At 40.0% G+C, this 23,276-nt stretch overlaps 1 protein-coding gene across 3 annotated transcripts; it reads right to left on the bottom strand.

Moving 5' to 3' along the window:
* Nucleotides 1-339: 339 nt before the first annotated feature.
* Nucleotides 340-23,122, bottom strand: CFAP221 (cilia and flagella associated protein 221). 3 transcript variants are annotated; one of them, XM_027637430.1, is made up of 25 exons: nucleotides 22,916-23,122; nucleotides 21,148-21,332; nucleotides 20,622-20,722; nucleotides 19,549-19,635; nucleotides 19,349-19,444; nucleotides 18,386-18,486; nucleotides 15,899-16,002; nucleotides 14,581-14,740; nucleotides 13,954-14,077; nucleotides 13,756-13,867; nucleotides 13,426-13,534; nucleotides 12,616-12,703; nucleotides 11,417-11,506; nucleotides 10,477-10,572; nucleotides 9,191-9,281; nucleotides 7,501-7,628; nucleotides 6,995-7,075; nucleotides 5,876-5,983; nucleotides 5,476-5,733; nucleotides 3,861-4,019; nucleotides 3,344-3,438; nucleotides 2,688-2,777; nucleotides 2,369-2,488; nucleotides 1,393-1,422; nucleotides 340-791 (listed from the first exon to the last, which is right to left on the bottom strand). In XM_027637430.1, the coding sequence occupies exons 2-25, from the start codon at nucleotides 21,284-21,286 to the stop codon at nucleotides 668-670; spliced, it is 2,691 nt and encodes an 896-aa protein (XP_027493231.1). In that variant the 5' UTR covers nucleotides 21,287-21,332; nucleotides 22,916-23,122; the 3' UTR covers nucleotides 340-667. The 3 variants fall into 3 exon arrangements, with proteins under 3 accessions (XP_027493231.1, XP_027493233.1, XP_027493230.1); XM_027637432.1 differs by having other exon boundaries at nucleotides 13,960-14,077; nucleotides 22,822-23,122; XM_027637429.1 differs by having other exon boundaries at nucleotides 22,822-23,122.
* Between the last annotated feature and the right edge of the window lie 154 nt (nucleotides 23,123-23,276).

Raw genomic sequence — 23,276 nt, forward strand, 5'->3', positions numbered from 1 at the left:
TTGCCTGATGCCCAGCTTTCCCACAAATGTAAGGAGACAGCTGCAAGGTGATATGCTGAGAAATCTCCTTTTCTAGGGAATACACCCTGAGCATTACAGGTTTCTTACAAGGCTATGCAACTCATTCATAATCCTTTTGCCAAGAGCTGTGCATTGAATGAAACCTCTGAACAGCTAATGAGATGTGCTTGGACATTGTCTTGGTGGACACTAATGGTGTTCAAGTCTTCCCTTTCATTAAAAGTCTCGAGTGTATGGTTTACAGTTGTCCGAGATGTAGAAACTTACCTGCAAAAATTCAAGGACAGGTCATAACTGAAAAAAACAAATTCAGAAGAATTTGGTCATGAGGTCTTTTCACATTTTATTTGAAAATAGTGGGCTGTAAATTAATTACCAAAATTACATGGTAGTACTGAGGTTTTCTGGTCCTTCACACCAGAACAAAATGAAGAGGTACAAGGCTGAGGTTTCTCACTAGAGTAATTATTGTGTTTGGTGTAATGGGTACAGTGACAGTCCTTGACAGAGGTGGCATTACTGGCAGTTCTCTTGGCACAAGAAGTTGCTGACCTCACTGAAGGAAAGTAAATGTAGCTGGGATTTAGAAGGCCTTGTACATTAACAGGATAAGCAGTGCCAAGGCATGGACTTTGGAAAATTACTCTTATCCCAGAACAAGGGTCTTATTTAGAGCTTTCAGCTTCATTGTCTCCACATGTTTTTGAATCCTTTCTCCAAGCTCATTGTTTTGGGGTTGAAAATGTCCATCTGGATAGTTGTGCAGGTCTCTGCAAGAAATTTAAAACATCATTTGTATTTATAATAACCAGGGAAACTACTTAGGAATGCTGAAAAATCCAAAGAAACAGACACACAATTTCTTTTTTTTAATAATGAATGCAGAGGCAATTCCACTACTTATGCAGAACCGGAAAAGCAGTGAAACTGTGGAAAGAACACTCAGTCCTGGTTTGGCCAGTCAGGAAAGTTAAGCATCTGAGAGGTAAATACAAACTGAGTTTTACATTTTATCCATGAAGGAAAACATGCTGTAATTGCCAGAACAAGAGTAGCCACATGAAAAACTGATTTGCCTTAAGGATAAAATGCTGAAACCGTGACAGAGGAGCAGTACATCCTCTGTCATCTAGTAAATACCGCCCCACCAATAACAACAAAGAACCTGCCAATGACAACATAAAGGATTGAGACTTCACTGTTTGCTAAGAAATTTTTGTTTCCCTCTTTACAGAGTCAAAATAATAGGGAAGATTTCAACAAGTAAATATCAATACCCAGAGTTGTTTAATATAGAAAAGTATTTTCATTTTTTATGAAAACATCTAAAACTTCACAGAGAAAGAATCTTACAGTTATAAAACTACTTACCCAGGAGAAGCATCATCCAGCACTGTACTACTGTGGAAGAAAAAGGTCACTCTTTAGTTACAGAAGGTGTCCCAAATCCCCATGTTCTGACAAGCAGAGTGTCACAAATTGTAAAAAACAGCACTGAGTATGACACACCTACATTTTTACAGCTAATTATCTTCAATCAATGCTGTAGCAATCACAATACAGCAATCAGTGTTTTGTCAGAGACCTCACAACACACAGCACTGGTTTTAAGTTTAATGGCTGCCACTTACATGGGATTTCAATGTCAATCAAATTATTTCACTCTAAAATTAAAGGAGTTATGGCTCTGAAAGTTTCAGGTTATTATGCTCATCCTGACATCTAAGCCACATCATGACCATTTTAAAGAGGGTACAAGGGGACAACTGTTGGACAGAAAGATTAATTCACTTGCTCCAAGTCCCACAAGGTATTTGTGAAAACACAGGGTTAGAGCTTAGCACTTTCTCCTACGTTGCTCTGCAATCACTTATCATACCCATAGTACCTGCTGCAATGTGTGAAGCTCTGACAGCACAGCAAATGCAACCTACTCCTAGGAAAAAAATTAGTAAAAAGCACCATGCCAAGGGTAAACTCTAAGGGCTCTTTCCTCTGCCAGCATTAATAAATATCTAACCAAAAGGGTCACTGAAAAGAAAAAGTCACTGGTCCAAGAATGTTGAATATCTCTGAGAAGGCAAGAAAACTGCCTCAAGTGTTAAATCATATTGATATTACCAAATAAGAGACATGCAAGCCAATGTGTCACATTCACATCTGCTTTCTGAAGTAAAATCCAGAGACTGCATTTGCAGTGCAAATTTTTTCAAAAGTACCAGATCTACATCCCACTTGTGATGGAGCCCCTAGAGCATCTCAGTGTGACTTTCTGTGCAATTCTGAAGGGGATGCTTGACTTCAGATTCCTTCCTATTTCTCTTTCCTAATTTAAAATTATACCTACCTTTCTTCTTTTGCCAATTCCTCTTCGTCGTCTTCTGTGAGTGCCTGACCAATCTGTGGAAATTCAGCTCTCACCATCTCTGGAGTAAGAATCATTTCAAGCTCAGCCTCATCTGCCTCACTAAAAATTAGTAAAGATGACAAACAATTGACCTTTATCCTTTTAGAAGTACTTTTTAGCCAATGAAAACAAAGGTATGTTTTATGCAAGAGGGACTTTGTGCTTTTGCCTTTGAGGATCCCTTGAGACACGTTTACACCCATCCACACAAGTCACACACAGTCAATCACAACATGTACAGAATAGAGGAGAAGCTTACTCATCAATCACGTTCTCCTTGTCTCTCTCAGGTAAGTCAGACAGCACTGGTGGTACATCTCTTGGAAGCAAATCTAAACTGTAAGGATCCCTGTGATGGAAATGGTATTAGTTTAAGCTGCTAATGCTAATGGTATTAGTGCAGTTACTCTACACTAAACTTTTTATATTTTGAAGCTTCACAGTAGTTATGGTTACAATAAAGATGAGGTACTTTTAGATATTCCTGGAAAATTTGAGTACACCAGAAAGTGCTGTAATACAAGGGAATGTGAGCCCAAGAGATATTGGCTACCACTGAGTACAAGTGTCCATACAATAAAGGTTTTACTGTTCATACTCCTGCAGGACAGACAGAGTTTGTACTTCCTGGGGTCTGCTAGGACTGAGACATCAAGCTTCCAGGAGAGATGTTATTGAAAGCACAGACTGGAACTCTCCTTCCCGAGCTAGGCATTTCCTCTAATGATATTTTTCTTAACCCACCCTCCAAGGAGTTCAGTAGGAGTTTTCCCTGTTGGTTTTGGATTTCTGAGCAGCAATTTATTACACCCATAGACCCACTTTCATCGGTGGGACTAGTAACTGGTCAATATACTTACAGGCAACAGAAACTAGTGCAGGGTAGAGGCACTGTATATTCAAATTCTTTCTTACCTAGGTGCTGTATTTGTCAATGAGGGAACATTAGAAAAAGTGGAATACACCAATGGTGAGAATTTCCTCCATTCCATTACTCCAGAAATCACTTCCTGAAATGACAAGTGCTACAGTAATCAGACCCCTAGTACATAATGCAGTGGGGAGAGAGGTTTGCAGGGCAGAGCGTCTCACTTCTTGGCTGAGAATTGAATCTGGAGAGCTAAATATTTCAAAGATCCTCCCATGATTGTAAGTGCATTGTGGAAGTACAATAGACAGTAAAAAGACAGAAGGAGTAAAGAAACACTTTGGGATAAATAAGAGACATGGATAAAACCTAACAAGAATTATTAGAACTAGTTATTCTGACCCATGTCATATTCATGACCATATTTAAGTGCATGTGTAATTTATATTTGAAAATGTCTTCTATTTAAGATGACTTCATCTTCCTTTTTGATTCCTTAGAGCAAGTTCTCGGCAAGAACATACCCAAACCAGATACTCATACAATAAACCCAAAAGGCCATACCTTGTGATGCAGAAATTTCTTTTGTGTGATTGGGATACTGGATCCTTTGGGGCATTCCTTGGTAAAGGTGTATTTTGGATGAGGACAAAGATGATATTCAATATTTGATTCACAATAGGGCAATGGAAGTAAAAATGGAACTAATCCTGGAGCAGGGTTCTAAAAACAATGAAGAGATTATTTTAATAAATTGTTCTGAGCACCATAAAGAATTAAATTAATGAAAATTCACTTCTTAAAATTAGTGTCCCCAGATTCACAGCCTTCTCTCATTGTGACTGTTTGTTTGGTGTGATCCTTCGTTTCCTATCCCTTCCCCTCGTCCTATAATCTGTCTGGTTTATTCATTCTCTGTGCTGTCTAAAATACAGCAATTTAGCTGTTGTCTCGAAGTTTGGGAGAAAAAGATATTGCCTAATTATTCTAAAATCCATTGCTGCTTCTCTGAACAGTTCAGAATCCAGAAAGGGAAAGTGGACTCACTGTGGTGGAAGCTAAGTGAGCATTTTGCCATCAATTTCCCTGCACTAGCATCTGTTTCTGGATAAAGCCTAATGTTGGGTAGTGTGGAATCAGGCTGTGCCTGGCTCTTATGACACGACAGAGGGATGAAAGAGATGCAGAGAAGATCTCATTAGAAAGTCCACTGGAGTCCTGGCTGCAGGCAGTGAGGGCAAGTCTATACATATATGTTATGCCAAGATCACCAGACCAGCACAGTGGGCTCTGGGTCATTGCAGCTAAGAAATGCTCAGAGACAGAGCCACCCAAGCCAGGCACAGTGCCACGCTGGCTGGGAGATCTGCCTGTGCCCACACACCGCACTGCACTGAGCTCTACAGCTGCCTCTGCCTGCTCAGAGACACCTCAGGCACCTGCAGGCTGAGTTGCACTGTGTGGGAAACTCCTTCTACAGCTGGTGCCAAGTAGCACAATCTACACAACAAGTAAGTAACAGAAAGTTCTCCCACGCACAGCATGTGGTGGGGATTTTTTGAATCTCTGTGCCTAATAATTTGGAAATGTGCTTTGGGATGCTCTGAGAACTATTAGAAACTATAAGGCAGCAGGATGCAATGTGAGCAGAGTTTGACTTCACTTTTCTGTTTACCAAGGGATCAGGCAGAATTGTAGTCCCCTAGCTGAACAGCAGGAAAAGACTGTCCTACCTATCTGGGCAAGAGCAGGAGGTTATAGAAAGACTGAGATGCCAAGATCATGCCTTTTCCTCTGGCATCCAAATGGGGAAATAAGTGGAGAAGAAGGAAGGGGCTCCATGGTGTTCCAGGGAGTTCTGTGATCACTCACCATTTGTAGAGTGTCAGACTGGAAGGGTCTCCAGTTCTCTGCTTTCACTGGCAATTTTGCCTTCTCATCCTTTCCCTAAACTGATCAAAACCCACCCTAAAGTGAAAAGTTGCCTTTCTCAGTGGGATGAGCTTTGTGACTCCTATCTACCAGAGCTTGCATCACGAAGAATTACTCTCACTCTATATAGTTTTATATACCAATCTGAGTAAGAAAATTGCCTATCAATTCCACATGAGGCTGTTGATGAAACAAATACACTTTCCTTCCTTTCCTAGGTTCTTTGTGGAAGTCAACATCTACTTACAAAAATGCGAAGTGGGTTGCTCTCTGCAGGGTAGACTAAAGCTCGGGGAGGAACCAGTTTTAAGAGGCCGATATCTCTTTCTGCTACTTTTTCTGGGGATGGTTTGTAAAAATCCTCTTCTGAGTATGGTTTGTAAAAATCCTCTTCTGAGTATGGTTTGTAAAAATCCTCTCCTGGGGATGGTTTGTGGAAGTCTGTCCTCTGGAAGACCAGGTCAAGCTGCCCGTCAGCAGAAGGAGCTACTTGAATCAATTCATCCTTGAAAAACACAGGCATCAAAGGTTTTCAGAATGTAGTAAGCTTTTCAGTATAAAATGCTGAGACAAAATTAATCAAATTATTGTAGAACTGTAGGGTTAGAGTGACTTCAGCAAAGTGTGAATTTGAGGTGATTTGTTACCTGGGCTCCCTGCCTCAGTGGCTGGGAAAGTTCTCGAGGTTTGTAACTTGTGGCTGCATAGTGTGTACAGAAAGGTTGATACTTCATAATGTTGGAATGCTGAGGAACCTAAGTGCAAAGAAAAAAGATGTGCTGCAGGAGATGACGATAATCACTGTTGTTTAACTCACAGATGGAACGGAACATTCCGGCTTTATCACGGACACATCACATCTTTGTGGCAAAGGATACTTGGATCACCATTCTGGAACATGGTATATGACCAAAACTTTGAGAAGGCATAATTCATCAGGACAAGCTGAATAAGGGCATAAGAGAATATTTTCATTCTTGCTTTTCTGTGAAAGATAATGGATTTAAGAGTTTCTTGATCAAACATTCTGAACTTAATGGGGTGGGAAAGGCTGTGTGAGTAATGGGTGTAACACTGGCAGATGAAGCAACGTGTAGTAAGGGGAAAAGATGCTATAAGAAAGTTTCCAGACTTGTCACATCACCTGAATAAAAAGAAAGTGTACTTTGTCCCAAAGTCTGCATGTATTTGAAGCTAAGGAATTATATTTACTTTGATGGGATGCAGAATTTGATCTTTTGCTACTCAAAAATTGGAGAGAAATGGGTTTAGACTTCAGGAGAAAAAAGTTTCTATACTCATAAAATTGAAAAAAAAATATTTCAAGAAGGAGATGTTCGCATTTCCTATGAAGGAACTAAGCATGCAGAACTGGATGCCAGATAAACAGAAGACTTCCATTGCTTTCTAAAAGGAAGGACATTTTTATTATGTCACTTTTACAAAACTCTAGAACCAAAGAAAAAACTGTGTGGTGTGCACGGCTCACAGCATCCTCATTCACAGAAGGACTTTGATGTTTGAGATATAATAGTTTCAGCTGAGGTGACTAATCTCTCTGTCTGGAGAGAGGGGACTTATTCTGACTATGAGCTTGTTACTTATGGAAACAGGTGAGACGTTTCTAATACGAGTATGCTAATCACAGAGACACACAAAGCATTTTTACTGGACTGCACAGAGGTCACTGAATCAGGAAGAAAACATCTAACTGGACTGATGGAAGAGAGAAACACGATACAGCTGAGGGAGCTGTGCTAACTCACCTTCAAGTCATAATAAGGAAGAATATGTCTGACTGTCACATCCACAGATCCAACAGGAACTGGCCCAAGAGCATCAGGTGCCTGAAAGAAAAAAGTATTTAGAAACTAGGAATATGGTGGGCATTTTGTTTTGCATTGGCAGCAATCCATCAGCACAGCTAACTGAAAACATATGGAAATAATTATGCAAACATTTATTTTATACAGTTTGATATTTCTGCTGTTCTTTCTTGGACTTTGGGATTTCAGTTATTTTTTCTTTCATTTCTTTTGCAAAATCATGGATGTTAACTAACTCTGAACATTAATGTATTGCTCAGAATCATAGAATGCAAAGATTTTTTTTTTTTTACTGTTTTCAGTAGTACTCTTAATAAATACCAAGCCCTGAATTAATCTGTCAGAACCAGTCATGTTGTGAAATTTTAATAAAGGCAGTACCAGGCCAATATCTTCAATAAAATCCTATCTTGAGTGTTGACCAACATTTTACTTACTATACCTACCAAATCATCATTTTCTTCATGGGAACTGCAAAAGGGGAATTCAAAAGGCAGTATAAGATCTTCAGATATGCTGGAAGAAAGGCCCTTATATTCTTCACTCTTCTTTGATTTGCTGAAACTCCTGGTTTCTGTCATTAATGGAAAACAAATATTAAAGTTTCATAATTTTTCTTAATATACTGTTTCAAAAATAGAATCAAGCCACAAAATGTATTTAACATCTTCCTAAAACAGGATGTGTCTAGTAATTTTAATATTAAAAAATAAAGTAATACTTCCTAAGGGTTTTAAATGTCACATCTACAAGATATGAAGCACGATACCTTGACTAGCAGACAGATCTAATTTACCCTTTCCTGAGAGGACATTACAGCCCACTCATTCCAGCTTGGTTCTCTATCTCCTTCTGCTCACCAAGGAAGAGATATGTCAGAGGTCTCTCTTACACTAAGTGCCATTACACCTTCTATTTGCAGCATCCATGCGACCCCTGCATACTGGGAATTAAATGTGCCTATTGGCAAAAGCAGGAAAAGGCCCGATATGGAAAGATGTGTCTCAGCGGTTGTCAAAGTGTGTGTGGGAGTGGGACATAAGAGACAAAAATTCTTTTCTGTCCCCCATATACCCAATTATGACTCCCATCCAAGGCCAGTTTCCTTCTATGACTGTTAAGCAACAACTGAGTTTTCCAGGCCAGCATTTGCAACTCAGTATAAAGAAAAGTGATTGACTAAAAGCACTTACATGAGAAAGAGATGAGGAAAAAACCTGAACCCAGTACTGGCCATGTATCTCATGGTTCCTACTGCCTCATTTTGCCTGGGTTCAGACATTCTGCCTTCATCACACTCTAGAGTCTTTCCCCCTTCCATCCCGCATGCAGTAAGTTCCTCTTATCCTGTGTCTCTGACTCTTGGGCTCTGCCTGATCTGTTCATCTGCCTATTTCTCATATAGTCCTGTTTGCCCTTCCATTCTTCCTTGGGCTATACATAGAAGGGGTTGGGATAGTAAAGACCTCTCAAGACCACCTAGTCCAACCCTCCTCCCAAGGGCTGGGACATCTATCACTAGATCAGGTTGTCCGAAGCCCCATCCCACCTGACCTTGAACACTTCTGTTGATGAAGAATTCACAGTTTCTGCCCTGTTATTAAGTAGATAAGGTGCCTAAGAAGAGTTAATCACATTTTTTAAATCTAGGAAATAATATGTATGAAAAATAGATGTATTTTGACTACAGTTGTTTCTACCTTTTAGCAGGGCTGTTGTGATAGGACAAGGGATAATGGTTGGGAGCTAAAAGAAGGTAGTTTCAGACTAGGTATAAGGAAGAAGTTTTCCTGCAACAAGGGTGATAATACACTGGCACAGGTTGCCCAAAGAGGTGGTGGATGCCTCATCCCTGAAAACATTAAAGGTCAGGTTGGACAGGGCTCTGAGCAACCTGATCTGGTTGAAGATGTCCTTGCTCATTGCAGGTGGATTGAACTAGATGACCTTTAAAGGTCCCTTCCAACTCAAATCACTTTATGATCGCACCTTGTCACATTTCTCTTTTTCTCTGGAAGACTCCTTTGTAAGGACTCTTGTCTGTATGTTTATATGTAATGAACCTGGCACACTGCAGCACAGCCTGAATTATCACAGCCCACAGCCAAAATATCAAACTGTTCTTCTAATCCTTACCAGACACAGACCCTTCCTCCTGACCTCTGGCCTTGCTGGTCAGTCCACGGAACAGAAGCAATAAACGATTCAGCCGAGCCTGAATCAAAATCTGAGAGAATGATTTTCAAATTTAATTTTAAGTAGAAGACTCTGAGATTTATAGTCATAGAAATATATTGTGTGTGTTAAAACTGTATTTATTCTACAGAGCTCACTCAGACATCTCTATTTTAGAATATAGTTTTCTGTTCAGAAGGGAAAAAATGGGAAAGAGAGATATAGAATGGATCTCAACTCTACAATGACATTACACAACAAATGCAGTTAAAACCTTAATTTAGCCTTACAGACTGTTTTTTTGGCTAGGTCCTAATCCTTCAGCTTGTTTACTGGCATACACAGATTTAACAATGAGTGAACAATCAGTTGATCAGGGCCATATTTGTATTTGTGGCTCTGAGAACAAGGAGAGTAAGTAGCAACCTGCACTGTGTAATTTGCCCATGTATCACAGGATAACAATGAAGAGCTCTAGGTTTTAATACCAGAAGGGGCCATTTACAGCAAATTATCTAACAGGAAAGAGCATTTCATTTCAAGACCTCAATATTCTGAATAGATTGGAGAATATCCAAACTGGACACTAGGAGAGCAGGACATTTCTATCTTGCTTGCTACATTGAGATTTACTGGAGAAACAGCAGTGGAGATGCAAGTTAATATTTAAACCCAATGAAATAAGTGATTTAACTGATTAGTCTTTAGCTTCCAGGTCTATACCTCCCTTATTTGAATTTATGCCCATTGTTTCCCATGTTCCCACCAGGCACCAGCACGAGGATGATCCATCATCAGTAACTTCCTCAGAGGTGTTGGAAAGTGCTGCTCTCTGCCTCTACTTTCCCTCTCCAGATTGTCTCCCTACAGAGTGAGTGCTCCAGACTCCCCAGTGGTTCTACACTGAACTCACTCCAGCTTATTGATGTCGTTCTTGTACCAGGTGCCCAAAACTGGGTACAGTGTTCTATATGCATTTTGAAATTTTCTCTTTTTTGTGCAGAAGTATTTTTTACTTTAAAAAAAAAAATTCATCTGCATTTATTTAGTCTCAATTGCAATATGCAGCACCAGGTGAATACAAAACTTACTCCATATCTTTATTTCCTGTTCAGGTAGGGCCATATTTATCAAACTGTCAAATCCCTAGCTAGCTGTGAACACTCCTTATGTGTCTGTTTGCATGTTCTTTTGTGCTATTTCCAAGGCATCATGCCACCACACTGCATTCTGTTTGTTCACTTTACCTTGTATGCTGCTTGTTGGAATTTCCTTAACATCCTCTTTCTGTTGTCCCAGGGGTCATTACGGAGCAAGTCAAATGTGGGTTGCACACTTGGATGCTGCATGGCATTTTTTTTTAAAGGAAACAGAAAAGAAAAAGGACAACCCCTTTTACAACTGGGTAAGGGAGAAATTTCCTTCAGCCCAAGCCATTCCTTGGCCTGCATCCATATGTTATTCCTAAATACTGAAATTAAGTCAAGTGAAAGCATTTGCAGTACTGGCATTTAACCAGAAGCCTTCATGGAAGGGCTTAGTGGGAGGTAATCACCAAATACTTGCAGATGTGGTATGGGGAATGCAGAGGTAACGTTGCATGGTCTGCATCCACACAAATGGGAGACACATACTGTGATTTAAGTGCACTACATGGGCAGTTGGACAGCAGAGAGAATGGACAGGGTCTCTACCAAATATAGACTTCATCTTGCACAGATGTGAAGCTGGAGTAGCTGTAAGGACTCACACCAGGGGCCCAGCAAAACCAGTATCCCTTCTCCAATAATGGTTGATAGCACATACTAAAGAAGGGTGAAAGATGCCACAGAGAAGGAGCAAAAAAATCTAAGTACCAGAAAGGTTCCTGTCAATCTGACCTGCACATAAAGGTTGCAAATCTTATGATTTAAGCTTAACCTTACAATCAGGCATGAGAAAGCTTCTCCTGAGCTTCTCAGGTTAGGCCTGCAGATTTCCTCCTGACTCTCAGATCAGAACATCAGAACATGAGCTGTGCAAGTAGCATGATGCTTGCCCTACCTAAAAGTAAAATGGGAAATAAGGCACTGACACAGAAATAGGAACATTAGGAGGAAAAGTATTCAATGTCAAACACCTATGGCTGTTTGGTAGCTTAGTAGGTGACAATAACATATAGCAGGCTATAATAATGTATGTACAAACCTGGCCAACACGCTGGGTAACACGTTTGAAAGAAACTTCTACTTCATTCCTTTGAAACTCCTGTTCTATGATAGGGTCTCCTCTTTGGATCTAATTTGTCACCAGGAAGAACAATCACATTAGCACAAAGCATCTAGTGAATTCTTTCCTTCCTTACAATTAGTGAAACTCACTTACAATGAAATGTTCTGGAGGTGCATTAACAAAACATAGACTTAATTCCCTTTTAGAGAGTGATTATTGCAACCCTCGAGCAAGTCACACAAAGAGTGAGTTTCAATCAGATCTCTGTCCTAATGAAACATGGTTTGTATTCCATAACCAGAATCAGCAGGTAATCAGGAAACAAATGCTTCTAAACAAAGTTAATATACATCAATTCAGTGATATAACAATTTCACAATTTAGATTTTTTTCTACTCACTTCCTCCCTTTTATTATTAAATAAAATCTTTGAATTAATTAATTGTGCCTAATTCATTGTATAAATCAAGCCTTTATCCTGTCTATAAATAATTTTACTCCCGCAAGCAGTTCCTTGGAAGTCAGTGGGATGTCAGAAGCTACTTGAATATCCAGGAGGCAGGATAACAGGGACAAGCCCCACCTGCCTCTGAGGGCTGTGCCACATGGAAAAATATTTCCTGCCACCAAGTATTGCTTATTGCTGTTGTCACCTCTGTGGAAGATGACCTGCAGTCTGGAGTGACTGGAAGAAATCAAAGAGAGAGATGGCGAAGGAGCAGAACAACCGGAAGAATTATCTCCCCATGGCTCTGCATGAGAGTACTGACTGCATCTCTCTCTTTGACTGTGAGTCATTCAGGACATCAGCTCTTCAGAGAGGTACAAATAAACAGAAGTTTGGATGCAGCCACAGTGCTGACAGGATTGTGCTGGAGTGTGGCACTGTGATGTGACTGGGTGCAAATCTGCTAGGTTGGCCAAAGATCTAGTCACCTTTGTACTCTTCTCTCTGTCTACCTCCAAGATAAAACCACGCCAGAAACAGGCACAATAAAGATATTCAGGCACAATAAAGATATAACTGCAGTAACAAGCACAGCTAGTACAGCTTTGCATTGACATATGATGAAAAACTGAAGATGTAGAGAGCTTGCTACAATTCACTAGAGCACTGCATAATCTGAAAATATAACTTTGGTTTTAAATTTACAGAAAAAACATCAAAGACTAACCTTGTATTGCTCTTCTTCCCTTTGACGTCTTTCAATAATCTCTTTTCTAAATTCCTCAGAGACTGGATCTTCTCCCTTATGAACCTGCCTGCATTAATAGTGGAGGCAAAACATTTTTTTACTTAGTGCATAGTTTGCTTTGTTTAAAGGCTAACAGATTCACTCTCCTCTTCCTAAGGTGCCTAGGTGTCCATGACATTCAGTGTAAGAGCAGATCTGTGGATTTCAAACAAAACCACGGTGTGCTTAGACATCCAACTATGTTTTGCTTTACACCATTTGATGTATATAGGATTACAGAATCAATAAGCCTGGAAAAGACCTCTAAGATCACTGAGTCAAGCCATTAAACTAACACCGCCAGGTCCTCCACTAAACCACGTCTACATCCATCAGCACCACATCTACATGTTTTTGAACACTTCCAAGTGTAATTCTGTTCCCTCCACTATTCATTTTAGTCTTGATTTATTGGCAACCACAACAAAATCTTCCTTTGCCCTTAAGGGCACAAGATGAGATGTCTGACAAAAAGGTTGGGTGAACAAAGTTTTCAGCAGGTTTCTTTCTGAATGGAACCATAACACAATCAAAGACCTAATTGGATACTACTGCTATGGATTACTACTGAGACTGCTCTTAGGCAGAAGAGAAAAAAATTAAATGAAACAACAGTAACTTAGCTGTAAAACAAGCCTTCTTGGGACAAGAAATGGCAGCATTATGCACTAGTGGATACTGCATACATTATTAACAGAGGCCTTAGTTAAGTAAATCCCAGTCTTGTTAATGTGGTTAACTAACACTTACCACTTTAGATGATTTGCTTCCTCTTCCTCAACATTTTGTTTGACTTTTAATTGAAATACAGCTTCCTTCATCTGTCTGGTTTTTGCCCCTTCTCTGCCTTGGGAAAGGACTGCAGGAATATCAAAAAGCCATATCACACCTCAAACTAGATTGGATTTTTAATTGTGAAATCTATCCATCATGGTAACTGAACCCATTAATACATAAAGCTAAGGTGAGATTTCTCACAGAAACTACAGTCACATCATGTCAGCAATTCTGAAGAAAAGCTCTTCATCAGAAAACTACAAATAATGCTAAGACCAAGTTTATACTGCCTAATTACTTTACCTTCTTTTAAGTCCTTAATCTTCAATTTGCCTGGTTCCTGTATCAAAACAGTAGCTACAGCATACGGATTTGACAAGTCTGTGGGGAATCTGAGGTTCTGGTATTCAATTTCCTAGGAGACATAAATTAATAGGAAGAAATAGAAACATGAAAGATTTCCAGCCCAGAAAAGTACTTGTAATTATTGTCTTTTCACACGTTTACCTTTTGAATAGGCTTCGATCGCGGTTGGCTGACTTGGTCTCTTCTCCACACCATGAATTTTCCTGCAGACCCAGCTTTTTTTGCTGGATGACTTTGTTGTATGTCAAAATGTTCTTTTCTAGATGTCAAAAGAACAGATATTGCTCTCATAAGTACTCTGTAAACAGCATATAGGTCTAGTACATGTATTTACAACCCCTTTAGGTATTAGAAAGAAACTGGAAATTTCTCTCCCAAATAATGATCGGAACCAAACCTTTTAATGTTCAGTGTTCACAAAAAAATTAAGTATAGCCCAAAAGGCCTCATTGCTCACAACCCCCTGCATTTGCAAGGCCTCAACAATAAAAATAGTAAAGAGGAGGAACAACAGAAGCTGAGGATGCTCAATACTTCTTTAAGAACATGTAACTTGTTGTATTTGTTTTGGTATTTTCACTTCTGAGTAAATTATGTAGCAGAGCAGGTACATGTATTAACAGTCAAATTACCTTAGTGCATTTTAAATCTCCAAAGATACAAATGCTTAAAACTATTACAGCAAAATGATATGAAATCCTATTACATAGGTATTTTTTGGAACTGGGCAAAGGAACTCAAAGATCAGTCAGCCACACATACATCAGACCCAGATGTGGTATCGATGTTCCCGTGAATACACACACATAGGTTTTCGAGCGAAACTCTGAAATCCGTAACTGCATTGCCATTTGTGCTGTTCCATACTCAAGTGGGGAATATTTCACAGTTACTTTTACTTTTTCATTGCCTGGAATTATTCCTATGATGAGAGGAGAAAAACAGTGAGAGTCCATATAACATGAGCCCAGTTACATATGCTGAAATTGATTCTGGGCTACCTTTTTTTTCAAACAATTTAATCTGTGAGTGGTTGGCAGTAGGCATGGAAAATATTTCAGGTCTCAAAGTGTCTTTCAAGAACTATCTCCATTGCCAGATAATGGAAGATATTTTGCAATAGCAGAAAGATTTGACAGGAGGGCTGTAATGTTTCATACTGCTGTGAAAATGATTGCCTGTTTACATGTGGACATTCTTCACTTGGATCTGCTAGTGTTAAGTCTTCATCGCTTTCTGCTTTCACGAGCAAAGCCTTATAAACATATTCCTCTGTGCTCTTCCAGGTTGGGGGACTCATCTGGATTTGATGCATCACCTATCTCTACTTGACCCTATTTCCTTTATACCTTTTGCATTATTTTCTCAACCACTTTAACCACTATTCATATCCCTAAACATTCAGTGCAATCCCAGGATACAGGGACTCCTCAACATTTCTGCAACAAGGAGCTTATTCTGCTCATTAGAAAGACTAATTTCTCATCTCTTTCAAGTGGACCATTGCCCGTCTTTCTGCAACCTGTAAACCCCAGTTAGTTTCATTGGGTTGGGTTTGGGGTTTTCCTGTATGTGTATACAATTTGGTAGAGAATTTAATCCTTGAAGGTGAACTCTGTTGGTAGTGTTAGGTTTACCTTAAAGGTCTTTTCCCACCTAAATGATTATCTGATTCTCTGATTACTGATCTTTGAGCTCAGTGGCTTGAGAAGGAGCTGAAACGTTTTTGTACTTTTCAGATGGCCTTCAGTACCTCCTAGTTTCAGGTTACCAAAATTTCTGACTTAAGTTTTACTGGGTTGATATTTTTTTCTGGTATACTGTTCTGGAAAGACAAAGGCCAGATGGACTGTTTGGAACATCCCATATTTTGTCAGAGGTCTGTAGCTGGGCATTACCAAAAGAAATCTACCAGCCACTGATGGCTCTTTGCCATGAAGCTGCATGGGAGTGGCTGCATTTACCTGGAAAAACCGTGAGGCAAAGTTTTTTTCTGTACAGCACTGAATACACTGTCACAAGTAACTGCATTTAATAAATACAGATTTAGCATTTAGAATTTCAAAGAAGTTCAGTCTACCAAATGTTGGCTGGACAGTGAAGGCTCTGTGAGGCTGAATAATATCAATGTGGAATTCAAAATCTATTGGACAGCTGCACTGCAACGGGATAACATACTCCTTACTGAAAAGAGAGAAAAGAAGAATGAGATTAATGAAAATACAATTACAAGCTGGGAAATAATATTATACACAACATGCACTAAATTATCTGTGTTCAGAGGGGTGAGTTACTTATTAATGTGAAAATTATAATTCCTCACTGTTCCAAAATAGCAAAATATTTCAAATCTTTCACTTCCTGAGGAAACGAAAGCTAAATCTTGATCTGAAAACTGAACATTTTACATCTTGACTTACTTTCTCCTACCCACACAGAATCTGATTACAGAAAATTTTTAAAACCTACTTTTTGGAATTTATTTCTGTGTATCCTCAAATTCTTACAAACTCTAATATCTAGCAAGTACAAACAATCCAGACTGGAGCAACAATGAGCACAGAACCACAAATCAGCCTTTTCCCATGGCCCTCCCCGTGAAAGATGATGAGAAAAGACTGTGCAGTCTTCAGAAGTGTTGAAAACTCCAACACATGACTGGGCTTTAACCACCGTAGAAATAATGATGCTGTGGCCTGATTTTCATAAAAGCCCTTTATGTCTCATGCAAGTTGTATGAAGAGTATTAGGACACATCTTTTCAAGCTGCTTTGTCTTTCTATGCATGTATTTTCACAGATCAAACTGAAACACAAAAGCATTGGTGTAACACCATCCCTCATCCTGCAAATCAAGATCAGTTTACCCAGGCTTATTCCTGCTTTTTATTAACTGCCTGACTGAAATTCTATCCTGTTGATTAGCAAAGAATGCATGTTATACACAGTGTTCTTTTGGAAAGCACATTTTGAAATGCCTAAGGAAATAAGCAATGATAGCAAAGCCCTTTTTTCTCTCTTAATATGATCTGTTCATGAAGAAGTTGTAACAGCAGACTGGGTAGGTAATTTGTTTCAGTGTATAGTGGAGCTTGAACAGTAACCAAAGTGCCTTAAAACCAAGACAATTATGCCACCTGTTGCCTGATGGACCTTCTGTACCTAAGGAGAATAATGGGTGATAGAATATAGATTTTATCCTACAGTTATGGAATTAATAGGCAGTTTTTCCATTGACCTCACTGGCTATGGATTGAGCCCAGAGCCCCTTGGGTTCTGTATAGTACCAAGTACCTCAGAGAGTTTTCATTTTTAGGGAAGCTTTTAATAGCTTAATGATGAAAAATACTGGTAGAAAATTAAGGTTTTGAAACTACGAGTTTTCTTTTCAAGAACTCTTCCAAATTCCCTCAGGAGTATCTCTGAGCATGCATCCCTGCTGTGTTAAAAAAAAAAAAATTCCCATTATTTAAAATTATATTTTGTACTCTTTCTAATATCTTCTCTATATTCTGGGAATATGAAAATTATGTATATTTCAGCACTAAAATAGAGCAAATAACCAGAATCACGTCATGCCTAGAGGCATCCAAAAAGTCGGGAGTTGCGTTCAGTCCTGTGAGAAAGCTGTAACAGCAACTCCTGATGGATTCACTAGAGTTTAACAGATTAAAAGGGATTAGAAAAAACAAAAAGACACAAATATTTATTTGCAATGTTGGACTCGGTGGGCAGAATTTTCCTTGTATGTGCCTTGCCAATTCATATTTCAGTAGAATTCACGAGTTACTTTCAACTCACACGCTAAGACAAAACCTAGCTAAGACCTTCAGTTCCTATAATTCACTCAAATCTTTATACTAACAACCATGAATACAACTAATATAACCAATATCCTGCAGAACTAAACCCTAATTAACAGGATCTGCCTTCTCCTTTTCCCCTTCCCAGTTCCTATCAACAGCAACTACTGATTACTTAGTGAGAACAGTCAGTGTAAGATCCATGCAACAGGCAAAGTGAGATGAAGGCTATGCCATTCAGAGCTTCACATCAGATCACTTTAAATATTTTTAAACAGAAGAAGCAAATCTAATGACTGATCAGTGTCTGGACTAAGGTAAGCTATTTGCTAGCACTTAACACCTACCATACATTCATTTCCAGAACTTACACCAACCAAACCTTCATTTCCAGAACCCTTTATCTTGAAAGGAAGATCCATTCACTTATGACCTAATAATGCTAAAAAGACACAGCACTTAGGAGTGTAAAGATTACAAACAGCAGCCATACTGCTTCACCATATGATGAATGAGGTGAGTCAGCACCGCTTTAGACTAACTGAAAATCTGGTTCCATCTTTACATGTTAACTTTGCACGGCATTTACTTTACTGAGAATGTGCCCCTGAAACAGTTCATGTACAGAATTATTTTGAAGTCCAGATGGCAGATTACTTCCTTAAAGCTTCTAAGACATTAAGTTGTACAAATAGAGGAAAATGAGATTTTTCTGGGTTTGGGCACGCCTCATGAAATGTGGACAAATGTCTGTCCTTAACTCACCTCTGACCAACTGATACATCAGACAGATTTATGAATGTTGGAAATTCTACAACATTCATAGCAGGATAAGCATGCATGGGAACAACCAAGTTATCATCTCCCTGCAAGCAAACAAACAAACAAACAAATGGATGCAAATATTTATGTCTTACAATGAATAAATCATAGAACCATGGAGTGTTAAGGGTTGAAAGGACCTTAAAGATCATCTAGTCCCAACCCCCTGCCATAGCCAGGGACACCCCCCACTAGACCAGGTTGCTCAAGGCCTTATCCAACATGGCCTTGAACACTGTGAGGGTTGGGGCATCCACAGCCTCTCTGGGCAATCCGTGCCAGGGCCTCACCATCCTCAAAGTAATGAACTTCTCCCTAATATCTAACCTGAATTGCCCCTCTTTCAGTTTGTACCCATTACTCCTTGTCCTATCACTACAGTTCCTGATGAACAGTCCCTCTCCAGCTCCCCTGAAGGCCCCCTTCAGATACTGGAAGGTTGCTATGAGGTCTCCATGCAACTTTCTTTTCTCCTGGCTGAACAGTCCTAAGTTTCTCACCTTATTATGGAAATAAAAAGTTTCTCTAGTAGTTGGCCAGTAAGCGGGCACAAAAGATCTTCAAGATTATCACTGTGTTTCTCCTCAGTATACATCTGTTTCCATACTTTATGCAACTCTCCCGAGCTCCTCTGAGCCTGCTCAGCTAAGACATTACATCAGTGTGGCACAAAAACTGGTCTACTGGCAAAGAATAGCAGAATAAGTATTATAATCTTACCCACAGCTCTGGGATGTTTACAAAGGAAAATTTTAGATGCTTAAAACTAAATACTCCAATCAAGACTTACTAGGAATAAATCCATGTGACTCTAGAATATTAACTATACCTTTGTCATTGTCATTGTGTCCGAATAGTTGTTTCATTCCATCACAACTTTAACTATATTTTGTGATAAATCCTCACCTTGCAGTGAATCCGGATGCAGTCATAGTAATATCGCCACTCATCAGGACAAAAATCAACCGTCACCACATATGACAAACCAGGGACAAGCCGGTGCTAGAAATGGACCAAAACAAGATAAAAGGCATGTAAAAGCTGCTTATATGGCACAAAACCTGTGCTGCGTGCAAAGGGCAGTGTGAAAGCTTTCTGACACTTACTGCTTTGCTGTATTTGATCTGAAAATACATTGTCTGGGGTGGTATTATGTGAAGGTTTATTGCATTGGCAGAAATATTTGTCAGCTTCTGTAGAACACAAGAAAAACAAAACCACAAAGCTCTTTAAATATAAGAGGTCAATTGAGAACTGTACTTTTTGTAAAACTCTCCATAGCAAAGAAGTAATAATTTTTACTTTAATAGAAATAATTCTGAATATGCTCTGAATTAAAAGGAAAATTATGGAAACCTTACATCCTGCATTTTTATTCTTTGGAAACAAGTCACAATTCTTAACCAAGGAACAACAGTCTTGCTAAAAGAGATGCTACTGTTGAATTGAATTCTGATCATGTTTTGCTTATGGGCAAGAGGAACCAAAAATGAAGCAATCTACTGACCATTTTTAGAGAGGTCTGAAACAACAGGAATCATGTAATACTCCATGTTTTTGTTTTGGATTACAAAGCAACAAACCTTTGGATAGTGACAGTTCAACCTGTAAACCCTCCTGCATCTTGTTTATTTTCATTATATTTGGAGAACCCGGTCCACCATAACTACCCAACCTCTGCCTCAACACATTTACCATATAAATAAAGAAGGTATAAAAGGGAAAGCAGAGAGAAGAAATACCCAAACCATTCCCAAGGAAAGGTAATCAAACCTATGCAGTGAATTTCCTTCCTCAGAATAAATTGTTCTTGGCAGAAGGCCAGAGGTACTTTCAAAACTTTCCCAACAGTGACCGTGCTTGCAGATGCTGTGACAGGCCAAGCAATTTGAAAACAAGCTTCTTATGGAGTTAAAACACTAATCTCTTCATTCATGATGTGCAAGTTACATATCACACTGCTTGCAGACACGGGAAACAGAAATTAAAACAGAGTGTAAAGGAAGGTGCTGCACACAGTGTGGCTGGTACTCGTCTGTTTTGTTACCACAGGGTCACACATTCTAAATGCTGCTTTTTAGAGCATTCCACAGAGCAAAGGCCTCATGACCACAAGCAGTCAGCTCAGATTCTGCTGTCCTTTTATGAGACCCAAGAGGATCCCTGCTCTGACACTTACCAGTGTCTGTTGGTGATGTTTTCCAACTTCGTACCCTCCATAGTGTAGCACAGCAGGCTCAGCCCGTACAACCTTGCTCCTCTGAAATGCTGAATAAATCTCTGTAGATCATAAAACAGGGAGAAAAGGAGACCAGGTGAAATACACATCATGACTGCTACTTATATGGATTAAGTCTATTTATGCTATACCCAATATATTACAGAAAAAAAAAATGAGACAGATTATTTCTCCTGTTAAGTAGGCACGAATTTTTAAAAACCCCAGCAAAGCCATGATCTTGACACCAGTTTACCTCTTGCATCATGGCTTCAACAAGCCATCCCAAAACTTCAGGGTCAGCCAGAATCAGTATAGTCATTATTTCTTCCCTGACTACCTCTCCTATGGTGTGGGCTCACAAGAAGCTGCAACTTAAGCAACAGGATGGGAGTTTTGCCTGTGAGTTGCAAAAAAAAATAACAGCCAAGTGCCTCTTCTGAGGATTGCTCCAAGGTTGGGGAACAGTCAGAAAGCAGAAACTTACTTGATTCCAGCAGGTGATTGGGGACAGCACGTCTTTTTTTAGGTTCCTCCACGAGGCTGCCCAAAAGGACACTTGGTATTTTCCTGAAGGTCTTCCTAGCAACAGTGATGTCTGTGGAGGCTGACTGAACTTCATCCATGTCAGGGCAGAAACGGGGTCTCAATGGCACTAAAAATCCTCAGTGCCTGGGGCCAAATGAAGACAACATAATGATCACAATGTCTTCCCTTGCCCTGGTAACATCTGCTGCCTGAAACTGCCTAAAAACATTTAGGAGAGGGAGTTACTTTTTTTCCCTGCTGAAGAGGATTACTCTGTGTGTGCCAAGTACAAGGACAGAGCAGGAAACCATGCTCTCACTGCAAGGCCTAGCACTTCGGGCATGTTCATCTGTTCTAAGGCTTACTGGGGACATTTTCCTTTCAGGTTTATGTCAAACATCTCTCTCTCTCTCTCTCTCCATGTCCCCCAACACAGACGAGGAGATGAGGTATTTCTGATAATTCCACTATCCGAACTGATTTCTACCAAGATGTTCTTCCAATCTCTCCCGGGTGTTTGGGTTGTTAACTTGTAGATTAAATTTAAATTTTTAAATATTAATATGAGGGATAAGAAAAGTGGCATTTGAATTTTTTGTTTGGATAGCATCATCTGGGTTATTTGTTTAGTGAAGATAACTGTAAACCCAGAAAGCCGTGGGCCTTACAGATCCTGTGTTAAGTATGCAGTTATCAGAACATAAACTTCTCTAACAGCAAATGCAAACATGATATAATAAAGACACCAGACACTATCCATCCACCAGAATTTATCTTTGTAAATATAGCACATAGCCCTTGGCTCTGTATGAACTGGAGAACTGTGTGGAGAAAAAGAGAAGATACTTTTGGAACAAGTACTGAATTCAAAAGCCATGCTGGGTTTTTCAGCCCTCAAGCAGGCAGCAATCAACAGTTCCAAAGCTAAATCATTAGTCCACCTCCCCCATTACATTTTATGGTCTCATGTCTGGTATTTGTCTGGTTTTCTAGTCTGCTTTAGATCTTCCAGGCACAAGTTGAGAGTCGCTTCAAGCTCATAAAGTGCTGGTTTGATTTATGGGTTTTGCAGTATTAAATAATAAATAAGCAAGAAGCTTAAAATAACGTGCTACTGGCACCCTGGCCTCGATAATAGTTTCCACTCAATAGCTTCAAGCACTTATTTTCCACTTGCAACACAAAATGTGTAAGAGGAGCTGCATTGTTATGCACAACAGTAAATTTCTTCTGAGGTAGTGAGACCAACCAAACTTGAACAATAGCATGCTAAAAAAAATTCTTTCCATTTGTGTTGTTCAACTTTAATATATACACCTGCCGCCCTCCTTCTCTTGGTCAGTATTCCCCATTAGGAATTGCAGGGTTTGGAAAGGTGCTGGCAGACTTACATTCTCAAAGGATTCTTGGTGTAATTTACAGAGATGCTGCCATCATGGCCCACCAACTTCAACAACGCACTAAATGTTCTTCAAAGGGTTAAGAGAGGACAAAGCCTTAAGGTCCTGGAATGTCTAACAGACCGATGTTCTTCAATTTTCCAGGATAGCTGCGTCTACCCTTAACGAGACTTTTGTGCGTGTGAAGCCACCAACAGAAATGTGAAACCATGAGGGTCCATGGCTAAACTCACCCCAAACACCCTCAGACCAGGATATCGCCCTCCTCCTACCAGTTCCTGGGCTTTCTAATCCCTTTCGTGTCTCGGAGCTGCTCGCACACCTCACCTCACCGAGGGACGCGGTGTCACTCCACTACAACCGCGTGAGGCTCGCAAAAGCATCGCTGTACACACAGCACGTCCTGTACACACAGCTCGTCCTGTACACACAGCCCTTCAACCCCCGGCCCGAGGGAGCCCCGGCTCAGCCCGCTCGTCCCCCACAGCCCCCCGGCAGTCCCGGCTCAGCCCGGCCCGGCTCTGCCCTCACCGCGGCCCCGCGGCGGTCGCTCGGCAACGGGGCGGCCGCGCTGGGCCGCGGCACTGTCGGCTGCTGTCCGCTCAGCGGCAGTTCAGCTGCCTGTGATGGCGAAAGGACAAAAACTGAGGAAAAACAACTTTTTTTTTATTTTTTTTTTTCCTTTTAA

Source organism: Corapipo altera, unplaced genomic scaffold (genome assembly GCF_003945725.1).
Source record: "Corapipo altera isolate COAL_440 unplaced genomic scaffold, ASM394572v1 45, whole genome shotgun sequence".
NCBI classification, from domain to species: domain Eukaryota; kingdom Metazoa; phylum Chordata; class Aves; order Passeriformes; family Pipridae; genus Corapipo; species Corapipo altera.

What these genes read in the sequence shown, in the direction of transcription:
- CFAP221 (XM_027637430.1), bottom strand. Translation starts at nt 21,286, where the DNA reads ATGGATGAAGTTCAGTCAGCCTCCACAGACATCACTGTTGCTAGGAAG. An exon ending in GCATCCGGATTCACTGCAAG is followed by an intron (nt 18,487 to 19,348) that starts GTGAGGATTTAT and finishes GTTTGCTTGCAG; the next exon opens with GGAGATGATAACTTGGTTGT. An exon ending in AAGGAGAACGTGATTGATGA is followed by an intron (nt 2,489 to 2,687) that starts GTAAGCTTCTCC and finishes ACTAATTTTTAG; the next exon opens with TGAGGCAGATGAGGCTGAGC.